Source organism: Pseudonaja textilis, chromosome 2 (assembly GCF_049901715.1).
Source record: "Pseudonaja textilis isolate UNSWEBS1 chromosome 2, rPseTex1.2, whole genome shotgun sequence".
Lineage (NCBI taxonomy): Eukaryota > Metazoa > Chordata > Lepidosauria > Squamata > Elapidae > Pseudonaja > Pseudonaja textilis.
This window is the reverse complement of record NC_141991.1, coordinates 202,478,593-202,492,038: the sequence shown is the minus strand read 5'-3', so window position 1 is coordinate 202,492,038 and position 13,446 is coordinate 202,478,593. Positions and strand designations below refer to the sequence as shown.

The 13,446-nt window shown below is 33.3% G+C and overlaps 1 protein-coding gene across 1 annotated transcript in view; it reads left to right on the top strand.

Moving 5' to 3' along the window:
* CHSY3 (chondroitin sulfate synthase 3) overlaps positions 1 to 13,180 on the top strand; it is a 56,140-nt gene extending 42,960 nt beyond the window's left edge. Inside the window, exon 3 of the mRNA XM_026703974.2 lies at positions 10,917 to 13,180. Within this exon, the coding sequence (XP_026559759.1) occupies positions 10,917 to 12,479 (1,563 nt within the window). The 3' untranslated portion in view covers positions 12,480 to 13,180. The remainder of the gene's footprint in view (positions 1 to 10,916) is intronic.
* Positions 13,181 to 13,446: the final 266 nt, after the last annotated feature.

Below are 13,446 nucleotides of genomic sequence, written 5' to 3'. Positions count from 1 at the left end.
ACATAACCTAGCAAAGTCACACAGCCAGTTGGGATCTGACAGTTCAGACACGAATTTTCCTTTCCTTAGCATGAAAAGAGCAATATCTTCCCTAAGTTCAAAAAATCGTTTGAGGACTTTATTCCTACTCAGCCACCGTACTTCTGTATGGTACAGCATGTCTCCATGCTCTGAGCCCATCTCTTGCAAGAACAGCTGGAATTGACAGTGATTCAGACCACACGCTCGAATGAAGTTCACAGTTTTCATGACCATGGTCACTACATGATCCATCCCCAGCACCTTCCCACACAACGTTTCTTGATGAATGATACAATGATACATTACCAGAGGCATCTGATAATTACTTTTCAGCATTTTGTCTTTTATTAGTCCAACCAAGCCCGCTTTTCTCCACAGATTGCGGGTGCACCATCTCTAGTTAATCCCACCAACTTTTCCCAAGGCAATGCATTTTTACTCATGGACTTCTCTACCATATCAAAAATGTCCTGTCCCGTTGTGGTCCCATGATGGCAGCTGCATCCAACAGCTCCTCAGTGACAGAGAGGTCCAACTTCACACCTTGAATAAAAATGGATAGATGCACTGTATCCGTGTTGTCTGTGCTTTCATCAAGAGCTAATGAAAAGCTATGTAGCTACATGTCTCTTGGGCCAGCTGTGTCGACAGGTTTCCTACTAGTTCTGTAACTCGGTCCACAATGGTGTTCCTTGATAAACTGACATTTTTAAAAGTCTGTATCTGGTCGGGGCACACCTGCTCACAGACCTTCAGCATGCACTGCTTCAAAAACACGCCCTCTGAAAACACTTTGAAGCGCGGGCAATTTCTTCTGCAACGATGAAGCTAGCTTTCACTGCTGCAGTGTTTTTGGTTGTGGCTTTCGTGAACACATTCTGCTGCAATTGTAGTTTGCTTTTTAATTCTTCAACAATCTGTCATTTTTCTGAAAGGCTAACTTTGGCATACTTAGCTCCGTGTTTGGTTTCAAAATGCCGATGTAGATTGTACTCTTTGACAACCAATAATGCCTCGTAACATAAAAGACATACTGGTCTCTCTCCTTGAAGCACAAACATGTATTCACCTTCCCATCTTTCTTGAAACATCCTTCCATCTGCATCAACTTTCCTCTTCCTGGACATTTTGGGATCATTTGTAATTCCACATAATTCAACTTGCAGAAAATAACATTGATGCGGATACACTGCAACCTAGTGGCGGGATGTTGACAATTTGCTGGTAACATAATTGGTATGCATTCTGGGAAATGTAGTTTGTGGTTGATGCTCTCTTTTGCTTTAATTATTTAAATCGGAACTTTGTAGCTCTCTTGGGCTACATAAAATTACGTGGCGGCCCACGAGTTTGACATCTGTGATGTAAACAAAGCACCCATTCTCAAAGCATGAAAGCAGCTGCATCAACATAGCTGTTTTTCTTCCCCTACTTTTTCTCTGCCTGACAATCACTTTGTTTTTATAATTCAAAAGGTTATCTACTAAATTATTAAGCTTGAGTTGACCTAATGAAAGTACTGCCTTAAAATTAATTTTGAATTTCCCCCTTCATTGTCACCATGGTTCCATTGACATATGAAGCTGAGTGGATTTTTAAAATGCTGTAAAAAAAAAAATCCAATTTTTTTTTTAAAAAATGGATAGATGAATTCGTATAGAGTGTCTTAACATATGCAAATTACAGTCTCATCCTGCATTGAATCTTACCTTCAAGATATCTGTGAATAATACCCTTTAAGAGTAAGTAGTCTCTTAACAGTCTAGTAGTACTTTCACAGGAGTCTATTATTTTCACACCCAGCAGCTCTAGAGAAAATATCAGGAATTTCATCTCTTTCCTGGGATAAGGTAATCTATGTAATCACATCACGCTGTCCTGTTCTTTCTATATTCACCATATTTGCCCAATGAATGGCTATGAAAAACAACTTTTGTTACTTTATAAAGGTTTTGTCTTGTTTCTATATGTAAATACTTGGTTTAGAGATCTATTTGCTTCAGTTCATCATTCAGAATTATGCTGAGTTCTGTAGTAGTCTGTATTCATTAAACAGTATTATTGCTCTCTTAGGCATGCTTACATTATGCTATTTTCATTTTCCTGCAGATATGAATCATGTTATATACAAGAATGTGTATTTCCTTTCAACATATGGCCTAAAAAAAATGTTCTTACACTTGTATGGTGGAAAGTATTGAAGAATGTGCTCAAAGTTATCAAAGTTATCATCATACTGTATTTGTCTAATTGTGTCCTTTCATCTTCTATTATATGACACAATCAGTTCTATGATCTTTCTTGGTCAACTGCTAATACTCAAAAACAATACACACATGTTCATGTGGATAGGTTAGTTATTGCACTTGGAGAAAGAATTAAAATAGCACTGTTACATTTGTTGGCTCTTGTCAACTTCTGTAACTGCCTTCTGATACTCCTTTGAAAAAAATAACCTCAAGAAATTATTAATAGACAGCTTCATAAATAAGTTAATTTTGGGTTCCATCATCTAGAAGGCTACATCTGGCAATCCCTAGGCAGTGGGCTCTTTATTCTGTAACCCCTCTCACTGTGTAATCTTCTCCCTGATTCTGCCTCAAGACCTAGTTATGCCAACCGATCTGGGAAGCCCAGGAGACTGGTGAAACTAGTGAGGGAGCTTCATTACTATTAACACACCTTCATTTATTATTGTTTTTTTTATCTCTTTTTATAATTGTTAGTGTTTTAATGTTTATTTTAGATATTAAAGTTGTACACTGTCCATAATCACTTGTTTGTGATGGCTGTATAATTGAGAGGGAGAGAAAGATTAAATAGACAGAGATGGATGGATGGAAAAAATGCCCTTGTCAAATATCCATTGTATTTATGAATAATACAAACAATATTATCTGAAGAATAGAATGGCAATACAATAGTGATTATATTTGAGAGAATAAATGAGCAATATTGTGTAGCACAAGAGATCATTCTAACACGGATAAGGCTATTGGGTTTTCTTCAAACTTCATAGTTATTAAACAATTTTATGTAGCATTGGTATTATTTATTTTGTTCTAGACTGAAGTAATATTCTGCTCATAAAATAATGGCATGGTATATTAACTGCTATATCAGTGGCATAGAAATTTAATAAATTACACAAATAAATAAATATTAATTAGCAATAAAAAGCATCCTAAATAAAATATGCATAATTGAATAAAACTGGATAATTTTGACTTTAGTGGCTGATTTCAACTGTTTTATTCATTTTTACAAGTTGCAGTTTTGACAGTTGAGCTCATGAAATAGATTTTGTGGTTTAGAGCTGCTAGACTTCCTGAAAAATGTCAAAAACTATTTGCAGTGTTTCATTTTATATTAGAGTGCTTTGCCAGTTTTCTACAGCAGATGATGTGCAAAATGTATGGTTGATTGATAAATATATTTTGTGTATTAACTCCAACATTATACACAATGCATTTGGATTAAATTAGTTCTACAGAATTCTGGTGAAGAAGAGATATTCTAAAAATGCCACTGTTTCAACCCTAAAAATTTCAGATGTTGGACCCTGAAAGATATACTCTAAAACAAGCAATTATATAGAATTTATGAAACAACAATATACTGTATCTACTCTTTACATTTTTCATTAATTGGGCTTTACAGTATTTGTATTTAAAAAACAAACATGAAATTGGCTCCTAGTGACTTGGACCCAGATATTTTTCTTTCTAATAATATGGAAAGCATTTGTATTGTCTATAGTAAATGGACTGGTAATACAATTATTTTTCACTTTTTAAGTAGTTTTTATCACAAAAAATATATAAAAATTGCTAATTAAATCAACTGAAAATAACAACATAAGGGGATGATAGTAGTTGCAGAAATATCCATTCAAAACCATCCAATAGGGGCCCCATCTTCAGCAAGATAATTGGCACTAAAATGGTTCACTTAGGAAGTCTCAGATTATTCACATCTCTTGTTTTATTAAGAGAACACATACATTTCCTAATAAACTTTTGCGTATCCTTTTGGATCTTAAATCTTAGTTTGTTACTTCAAGTTCTCAGACAATAAACACAGTGTATACTGTATATATGAATGTTATTTTTTAAAAAAAATATGGAAAAGACTGAGAAAAAAGCAGATACCTGTCAGTTACTAAAACACCTTCATAAACTGACAATGTTAGCTCTGTCTTAAATGTGTCAAGAACTAGATTATTTGTCTCTATCTTATATGTTTGAGTTTATATTATTATTCACATTATTGTTTTGTAGTTCTAATTTCCTAGTAATCTAAATGGATTTTTGTTCATATAATGAAGGTTTTCATCAAATCTTGACTTGTACATTAATGACCTAACTCAGGAGTTGTTCTTCTTTCCACAATGAATTCTTCTCTTAAATCCCCTTAATTAAAATTAATTGTAAATGAAATCCTCTTAAGTAAAATTAATTATACTGGTAGTTGACATGTTTTTCTATGATAAAATATTACAAATTTAAATCATTTTAATGAACACAGATGAAACAGATATTAACCAATTCATTATTGCAAGTTTTCTACCTTCTTCATGCACCATATGAACAGAATCTAGAAAGTGTGCTTATGGTTTTGTTTTCTTACCATCAGTATTAACAAAGCATTTTTGCTGACTTTTCTTGGGACAGTTCATTTCTGGCATCGACTTAAAAAAAGAAATAACTAGGTGCAAAAAATGAAGACAATGAGAAGATTTATAGCATATTGGGTGGGGAGAGGAAAATAGTTACACAGAACATATTAAACAAGAGCAAAAAAAATGGTGCAGATTAAAGGAGGACAAGAAATTGCAAAGTTATTTTTATGGAAACAAACTCAAAGTGGAAGAGAGTAAAAAGAGATATAACACTGAATGGACTTAAAAAATAACTCTTGTAATAATGTGGTGTGAAGCATGATGCAATTCTTCAGTTAAATATATTAGAAATTTGAATATGACTTTTAAATATTAAAAATGGGAAAAATGCAAAAGCAGTTAATATAGATGCATGAGGAATAATGCAACTGATTTTTAAAAACTTGTTAAACCACAGTCACATGGAATCAGGCTGTCTCATCTTTGCATTGCATTGGTAAACAGTCAGTTCAAAGTCTCAAAATGTGAAGTCAGGCAGTTGAAATAAAGATTATGAATCTTAGCATTCATGGGGGGAAATAATGAAGTAATAAATACTGTGAGAATGTTGAAAAAAAATTAACACGAATATAGACCATGCAAATGCAGTTATTGTAAAACACAAAGCCTGCCTGTGGATTGATGTACATCTTGCTTAATATATTGTGAGGACTGCATTTAAGTTTGACAATTGAAGAATATTATTAACCCCTTATACAATACATCAAGAGTGAATTCAAGAGGTTTAGTTGTCTAAACTTGCCTGAGTACAAGTTTAGCAGAGTTTTGGTTCAAAAGATAAAAGCAACAATAAACAAAATGTTTATTAAACTAAAGAAATGGATGGAGAGATATTAAGACACAAATCTAATAATGGGAAGTATATACTTTGTTATGAAGAATAAATGAAAATGGCTGCAAATGAATGTGTTTCTAACCACTTTGTTATATGGAATTTAGAGCTGTGTGTATCAGGCTAAACATAAAAGCTTTAAGAATGGTTTGACGAAAAGTGTTTATGATAAAAGAAAAAGCCATCAATAGACACATAGAGATCAATCATATTTACACATAATTCAAGAGAGAAAAAGCTAAAAAAGAAAGACCAGGACACACACTCTCCAGAAGCCTACTGTAAACCCAAGATGAGCAGGGATTATGACTAGACCAACAAGCAGAAAACAATACCTAATCAAGAAACCACCAAGGAGAAAACTACACTCCCACAAACATTTGCAGATGTATGTAAAATATATATAATGAGTGAACCTAACCATGTATTGACTTGTCTATCCAATTAATCATCTTTTTTTGATTGTTTCTTTTCTATACTCAGCCTTCTTTGTTATTTTCAAGAGTTTTCTTTGATGGACTTCTTTTAATAAGGCTTTTCTTCTTTTGTCTTAGTATAGTCATTCAAGCCACATTTTTCTTTCTTTCACAATTTGTTTCACCTGCAGGAGTCCTCTGCCTCCTTTGGCTCTTGGCAAATATGTCTGATTGGTTTTTGGATATACAGAATGGTCATTAGTTTGCTTTCCAAACTAAGTTATAAAATTCCATCTGAGTCAACTGTATTACTGTTACAAATAATTGCACAGTTAGCCAGATGTTTTCATTGGATTTGGCATTTTTATCCGCTTACTGAATCTTTCCCAAGGACTGGACAAAGGAAGAAGTTGTTTGATACTGTTTAAACATATTGCCGTACGATGTAAGCTTTTCCGAATAAAGCTTCCATTTGTAGTTGACTGGTAGTGATTTTGTAAGTGTCAAGAGTATTCAAATGGTGCTCCAGATGCTTTTGGATTGGACCCAAGGCATCTATTGACACTATCTTTACTTTCTTTTGTCACAGTCATTCTACTTCTATTTGCAAGTCTTTGTATTTGGGGGTTTTCTTCAGTTCTTTCTCTTCAATTCTGACATCTCTAAAAAGTTCCCAAAACATGCATGAGCACTAGTAGAATCAGAGATAATTTTGGCATAGCAGATTAAGCCTAATTTAACCCCACCCTTGAGTGATCCTTCCCATAATGATAGAGGTCATAAATTAGCCCTGCCTTTTGCCATCCCTGCCTAATTTTTAATGGTTCAGTTTTTATAAAAATATTACAAATTATCCTTTCAATATGGACAATGATTATGATAATTAACACAAACATCAAGACCTTTAAAGTAAAACAAAGGTTTACAAAATTGGCTTATTCGACCAACATTAAAATGTGTGTGATTTTTTAAAAGTAGCTTTTAATGGGTTTTTCTCAACTAGGAGTGAATGATGACGCTTTAAGTATTTGTTTATGTACAGCATATGGAAAGAAGAGTATTTCTGTTGCATTTGTAGAGAAAGCGATAAACTGTGGTGTTAAAAATTGAGGGAAGATGAAAAGATGATAAATAAATTTGTGAGACATCACTTGAAGGGATTAAAAGATTACAATTTTTAATATGTTTCTGGTAGCTGGTTTCTGGTAACAAGAAATTATTTTACTTGTTTCAAGTGTGTATATGTGTATATGAGTGTGTATGTGAGGAATTTAAGTAGTTTCTAAGTTGGATAAATAAATACTGTTATTTCTAGTAGATCTTAATGGAGTTTTGCTGAATAAAATTGAATGGTGAGGCTTTATTATTTGCCAATAGATAAAAGATGGAATGAAGAAAAGTTTGGTTGAAATACTAGAAAAAGTATTTGTACTTGTCTTGATAGAGATGGAAGTCATTTCTTTCTATATTTTTCCTTTAGTTTTAACATATTTTTCATGTATATTAATTTGTCATGGATTAATTTGAAAATAGTTGCAACTGCAAATGATTATGTGTGCTTAAACAGACAATTGTGTTTGAGCGAGTTTTTTTATAAATAACATTCCCATTATTAATTCCAGATCACCTTTTACTTTATCGAATTGATTGTTCCAATTAGTATTTCTATTCCTGTTTCTGAATATTGTAAATAATAGAATATTTGCATCTAACCATATAGAACAGTAATAATAGGACACTAAAATTAGTGAAAGTGGAAACTAATTTATCATGTATAGTAAGAGAGAAAATGTATTAAAATTAAAAAAAATAAGATACATATTTATAAAAAGTCACTGTAAACTTCTAATGTGCATTTTAATGAACTATTCTGTATCCAGGTTTTTTCAGCCTTACCAAGTAAATCAGACTGGAAACACAACCAGATGAGCCAATTCTACATTATTTTAAGCCTATAATAAAAGAATCTTATAAGTCCGAAAGCACAAACTTTATACCCCAAGAAAATAGGAATAGTCCCTTCTGAGTCTCCATTTATTATCCAGCTGCAGAATATCCCCTTTCTTATCTGACTAGGTAGCACCACTTCATCAAGTCTCCCAAGGTCTTTCCCACGTATCATTACAGTGTGTGTGTGTGTTTTTAGCTTATGGTTACAGTTTGTTTCACTTAATATAGCAAGAGTTTTCAAACAGTGGGCGTCAATCCAGGGGACACAAACAATTTTGAAGGGGTAAAACTCTGGCTATATATTGATATGTTGTGGTTTTTGTCAAGCCACTGCCTTTGTGGTCACAGTAGTAGCTCTCTTTTACTGTGCTGTACTGAGCTCATTCCTCTGCAGCTCCCCAAAGCAACCAGGCCATGACAATGATAATTTCCCCTCATCTTATTTTTTTCCCTTCTCCATGGGCTGTGACATGTAGTTCTGATTCTTGCCCTGGTTCCAAATTGTGGGAGAGAGGACTTCTTGGATTCGTGGCATATGGTGTGGGGTTTGATTTAGAACAACGTTATGTTTTGAAAAGAAGATCTGCTTGCTTGTCCATGATTTTAATTGTGTTAATTATAATGTGTATTTTTAAAAATTGTTCTATGCTGCCTTGAGTGTTTATATAAACAGATGAGGATCTACAGTCAATAATAATAATAAGTGGATTAACAGGACCTCAAGATATAGTTTTATAAATGGGCTTGGAAGAAAGTAGGAGGGGATAAAGATTGGAAGCTAACGAGAGGAGAAAATAGTACTATTTTGTTATGTTTCATTATATTACTAAGATATTAAAAAGTGCCTCAGGCAAATAGGATCTGTTTTTAAGCTAGTGCATTCTAAGTCTGTTATGCAGCTCCCCTTCCTCTTTTCCCTCTAGATATCAATATCAAATAAATGTGTGGTTGGGTTTTTTTTCCCGCAATCTCTATGAAGCTTGCAATTCCCTGTCTGATTTGAGTTTTTAAAAGTTTTTAGTAATGTGTTCATGTTAATTATGGAGTATTTTCATCTCATCTCTTAAAAAGCTATGGCTGTAGAAAAGTATTAATGCAATATACTTAAATTTTCTTTCAACAGAACACATCTTGCCATACTTATGTTATTTTAATTGGATGTTTAGCTCTAGGAAGTTCATAAGTTATTATAAAATTTTAATGTTGATAACATTAGCTAAGAGGAAATTGCCCTTAATTCTATTGATTATGCAGTAAAGACTAAGGCCTTATTTTATTATATCTAACAATAAAAATAGGTTTAGTAAAATAGCAAGGAACACTGTCTGAGATACTGTTACAGGCAAAAAAATAGATCACACCTAAAGGTTCAATTAAGCTAATTTATTTCTAATAGCCTATGCACAAGAATCTTCTTAACTAATGGTCAGCACTTGCTTAGAGTTAGATAAGGGTCAGTGGCATTTTCGGGGAGGTTGGTTTAGTTTGCCTGTGGCTACTTAGAGATTTTAGGCTGATCCATCACCCTTTTCACTCCATCTCTAGGTTCTGCCATTCCTTCTCCTACAGATATTATAAGTGGGCACTAGTTCTTCCAAATAGTATGCTAATTAGCAGGGCACTATTTACCTCTCACACTGATTAAGCTACTGAAGTATATGTTGCAGTATCTGGACACATTTTTGGACATATTCTGGACACATTGTTGGCAGTGTGGTAAGCATCAAGATTTCCTTCATTCTTTCTAAACATTCTATAAATTAGCTCTGAATTAATCCATTATAGTACACCAGATATTTCTGTCACAGTAATCAACCTGTAAATTGCCTTTTTTGACAAATGAAATGTAATAATGATGCATTTAGGGAGATTCAATTTATTGCTTTCATCAACTATGTTATATGTGATGACTGTGAAATAGATAAGGTAAAAATATGATGGGTGGTGATGGGTTTTTTTTTAACTGGGTTTTCTGGGCAACTTTATTGTTGGATTTGCTTCTCTTTTTTAACCCTGCACATTGGAATAAAATGGAATCTCAGTTGATAAATATGAAAAATAATTAAACACTTCTCTAGGTTAGATACTCTTATTCATGATTTTTACTTTGATATTGATTAAAAATGTAGGAAGCTTTTCAGTGAGCTGTATATAATTTTACGTACACTTTTCTCTTCAGTACCTATATTATTTATATTACTGTCATTGGCTATTATAAACAATTTCCTGTCAGAATTTTTTTCTTCTTTCTAGTTTGTCTTGATTTTATTCTTCATGTAATTTTAGGAAGTTATCTCTTTACAAATTATCAGAAACAAAATATGTGTCCTGAACTCATTCTTCTGAATATCTTGACTGTTAACACTTAAAGAAACTTTCTGAATTCTTATTTAAATTTTTTTAAACGGAAGTGACATTTTTTTTTTTTTAAGTATTCATTTGATTAAATATTCATTCCTCTTTTAGAGAAGATGGACATTTTCTGGCAATTGACCATATTTAAAAGTTTATACTCTTTTCATATCTTTTTAATTTTTTATATCTTTAATTTCTTTGTAACTAAATTTATAGTGTTACCACATACTCACACTCCTCATAGGAATATACGAAGTGTGTTCCCACTCCTGCAAGTTTTGAACCAACCCATATAATCCACAAATGTAATATTATTTTGGTTGTCACTTCTTTGAAGTTCAAGCAGTTTTATTAAGATTTATATATGATCTAGAATTTAATGAATCATCAAGTCCACTATATCATTAGATGACCTCTGCCTCTTCCGTCTCTTCAGGAAGCATGTGATTTCCTTTCTGATTTTAATTCTTAACATTTTTTAAGGAATTTGTTTATGTTATATTGTATATTATGTTGTATATTCATCTCATCCCCTAATAAAACATAGCCCAAAATAACCTGCTATAAATTCCATAATGAATACATTTATGCTTGAAAATTAAATTGGCATGGTTTAGTTAATATTTATCTGTTACTTAATGTTATTTTATTTTTTTCCTAGATGCAACAATTGTTCCATGAAAACTATGAACGCAACCGGAAGGGTTACATACAGGATCTTCACAATAGCAAAATTCACACTGCAATTACACTTCATCCAAATAAAAGACCAGCCTATCAGTACAAGCTTCATAACTACATATTGACCCGTAAAATTTCAGAATTGCGTTACCGCACCATCCAGCTTCATAGAGAAAGTGCTCTCATGAGCAAGCTCGGTAATGATGAAATAAGCAGAGAAGATCAGCTTCTGGGAATGACACCATCTTTCAGTCGTTTCCAGCCCCGTGACAGGAATGAAGTCATTGAATGGGATTTTCTGACTGGAAAGCTCCTTTATTCAATAGCTGAGAATCAGCCACCTAGGCAAAACATTAATAACATCCAGCGAGAAGCATTAGATGACACTGTAATGCAGGTAATGGAAATAATCAATGAGAACTCTAAATCTAGAGGAAGGCTTATTGACTTCAATGAAATACAGTATGGATACCGCAGAGTTGACCCTCTGCACGGTGTAGAGTATATACTGGATTTGCTGCTTTTGTATAAAAGGCACAAAGGAAGAAAGGTCACTGTTCCAGTTCGAAGACATGCTTACCTTCAACAATTATTTAGTAAGCCTTTTTTCAGAGAGGAAGAAGAACTGGATGTAAGAAGTGTGATGGAAAATGAGCAGAGTGACACACAATCCCTCTCTTTCCTTTCTAATTCCCTGAAGATGATCTCACCATTTAAAGACACCAAAGAATTAAGGGGAAGCAATAACAAGAAGATACACATTCTTGTCCCTCTCACAGGAAGATACAATATTTTCTTGAGATTTATGGAGAATTTTGAAAAGATTTGCCTTGTTACAAAGGAGAACGTGTGGTTGGTGGTTATTCTCTTTAGCCCAGATTCTAGTCAAGAGTCCAGTAAACACATAGAATTGATCAATGCATATCGCAATAAGTATCCAATGGCAGACATCACTGTTGTTCCAATGGCAGGAGCTTTTTCAAGAGGTTTGGGTCTTGAAACGGCTTCCTCTCAGTTTGATAATGATACGTTGCTACTATTCTGTGATGTTGACCTAATATTTACTCCTGACTTTCTTCAGCGGTGTCGAGCTAATACCATCCAAGGAAAACAAGTTTACTACCCTATTATTTTCAGCCAGTATGACCCCAAAGTAACCTATGGAGACCACCCTCCTGTGGACAGTTATTTTGTTTTCACTAAGAAAACAGGGTTTTGGAGAGATTATGGGTTTGGTATCACTTGCATTTATAAAAGTGATCTTATAAATGCAGGTGGATTTGATACCTCAATTCAAGGTTGGGGACTTGAGGATGTAGACCTTTTTACTAAAGTGATAACTTCTGGCTTGAAGGCATTTAGAAGCCAAGAAGTTGGGGTTGTGCACGTGTTCCATCCAGTTCATTGTGATCCCAGTCTAGAGTCTAAACAGTACAAGATGTGCTTGGGATCTAAAGCAAGTACATTTGGCTCTGCAATGCAATTGGCTGAAATATGGCTAGAAAAGCATTTAGGTCTTAGGTATAATCATACTTTCTCCTGATATTTTAACTGGGACTGGCTTCCTAAGAGAAGTTTACCTCATTGCTTTTTCATTTCATCACTGCATTCTTAAACTTCTCTTTGTCTTCCAAAGGATTTGTCTTTGACCTTTAACAAACATCTATTAGGAATATTGGAGATTCCTGCTGAATTGATGTGTCTTTCTGTCCTTGATCCATAAACTGAGTGAAATAATTGCAACTGAACAGTTGCATAGATAACATCCATCACAAGGAACATCAGAAAAATAGTCTCTTTGGACTTCAGGATGCAATATTGATCTTGATTGTGTCTGTCAAACTTAATGTGATACAAATATTTTTCAGTGAAGGTATCACAAAAGTGCTTTATGCTTCCTCTGGGAAAGAGACTCTGGCAAACTTGAGTTTTATAATTTATATGAGGACTGAAATAAAACTATTCTTTATAATTTTTAAGTAATAAATAATGGACTCATCTATTTTTTAAAATAAGGGAAAAATACATTTTCCAGGTGCAATGGTACTGGCTACCAAGACCCTTAAACAGCATATTAAATTGACCTCTTTGGTACTCTGCAAATGGACTGTATTTTCTCAAGAAAACATAACTTAATCAGATATTTGCATATGTTGAGAAGGTTATAAATCAATCATATTCATTTGCTGGCAAGAAGAAATAATGACACAATATGATTATTTATAATAAAGAATAGGCATGTGATCTTGTGTTTTCTAAAACAAGAATATTTTGCTTTGTTTCTGTTTAGATTGAACGTCTAATATATACATAGTTTTCTAATTCCTTTCATAAGACTGCACTTGTTATAAAGGGAAATCAAAGGGTACTTAATATTGTCTTTTTATAATTCTCTGTTCATATTCTGAATCAATTGTTGTTAAACTTTAAAGAAAATGTAATTATTTAACTATGAAAGTACTATTGCTGGTCAAAGTTCTTGCAAATATATTTATAATAGTGAAGATATA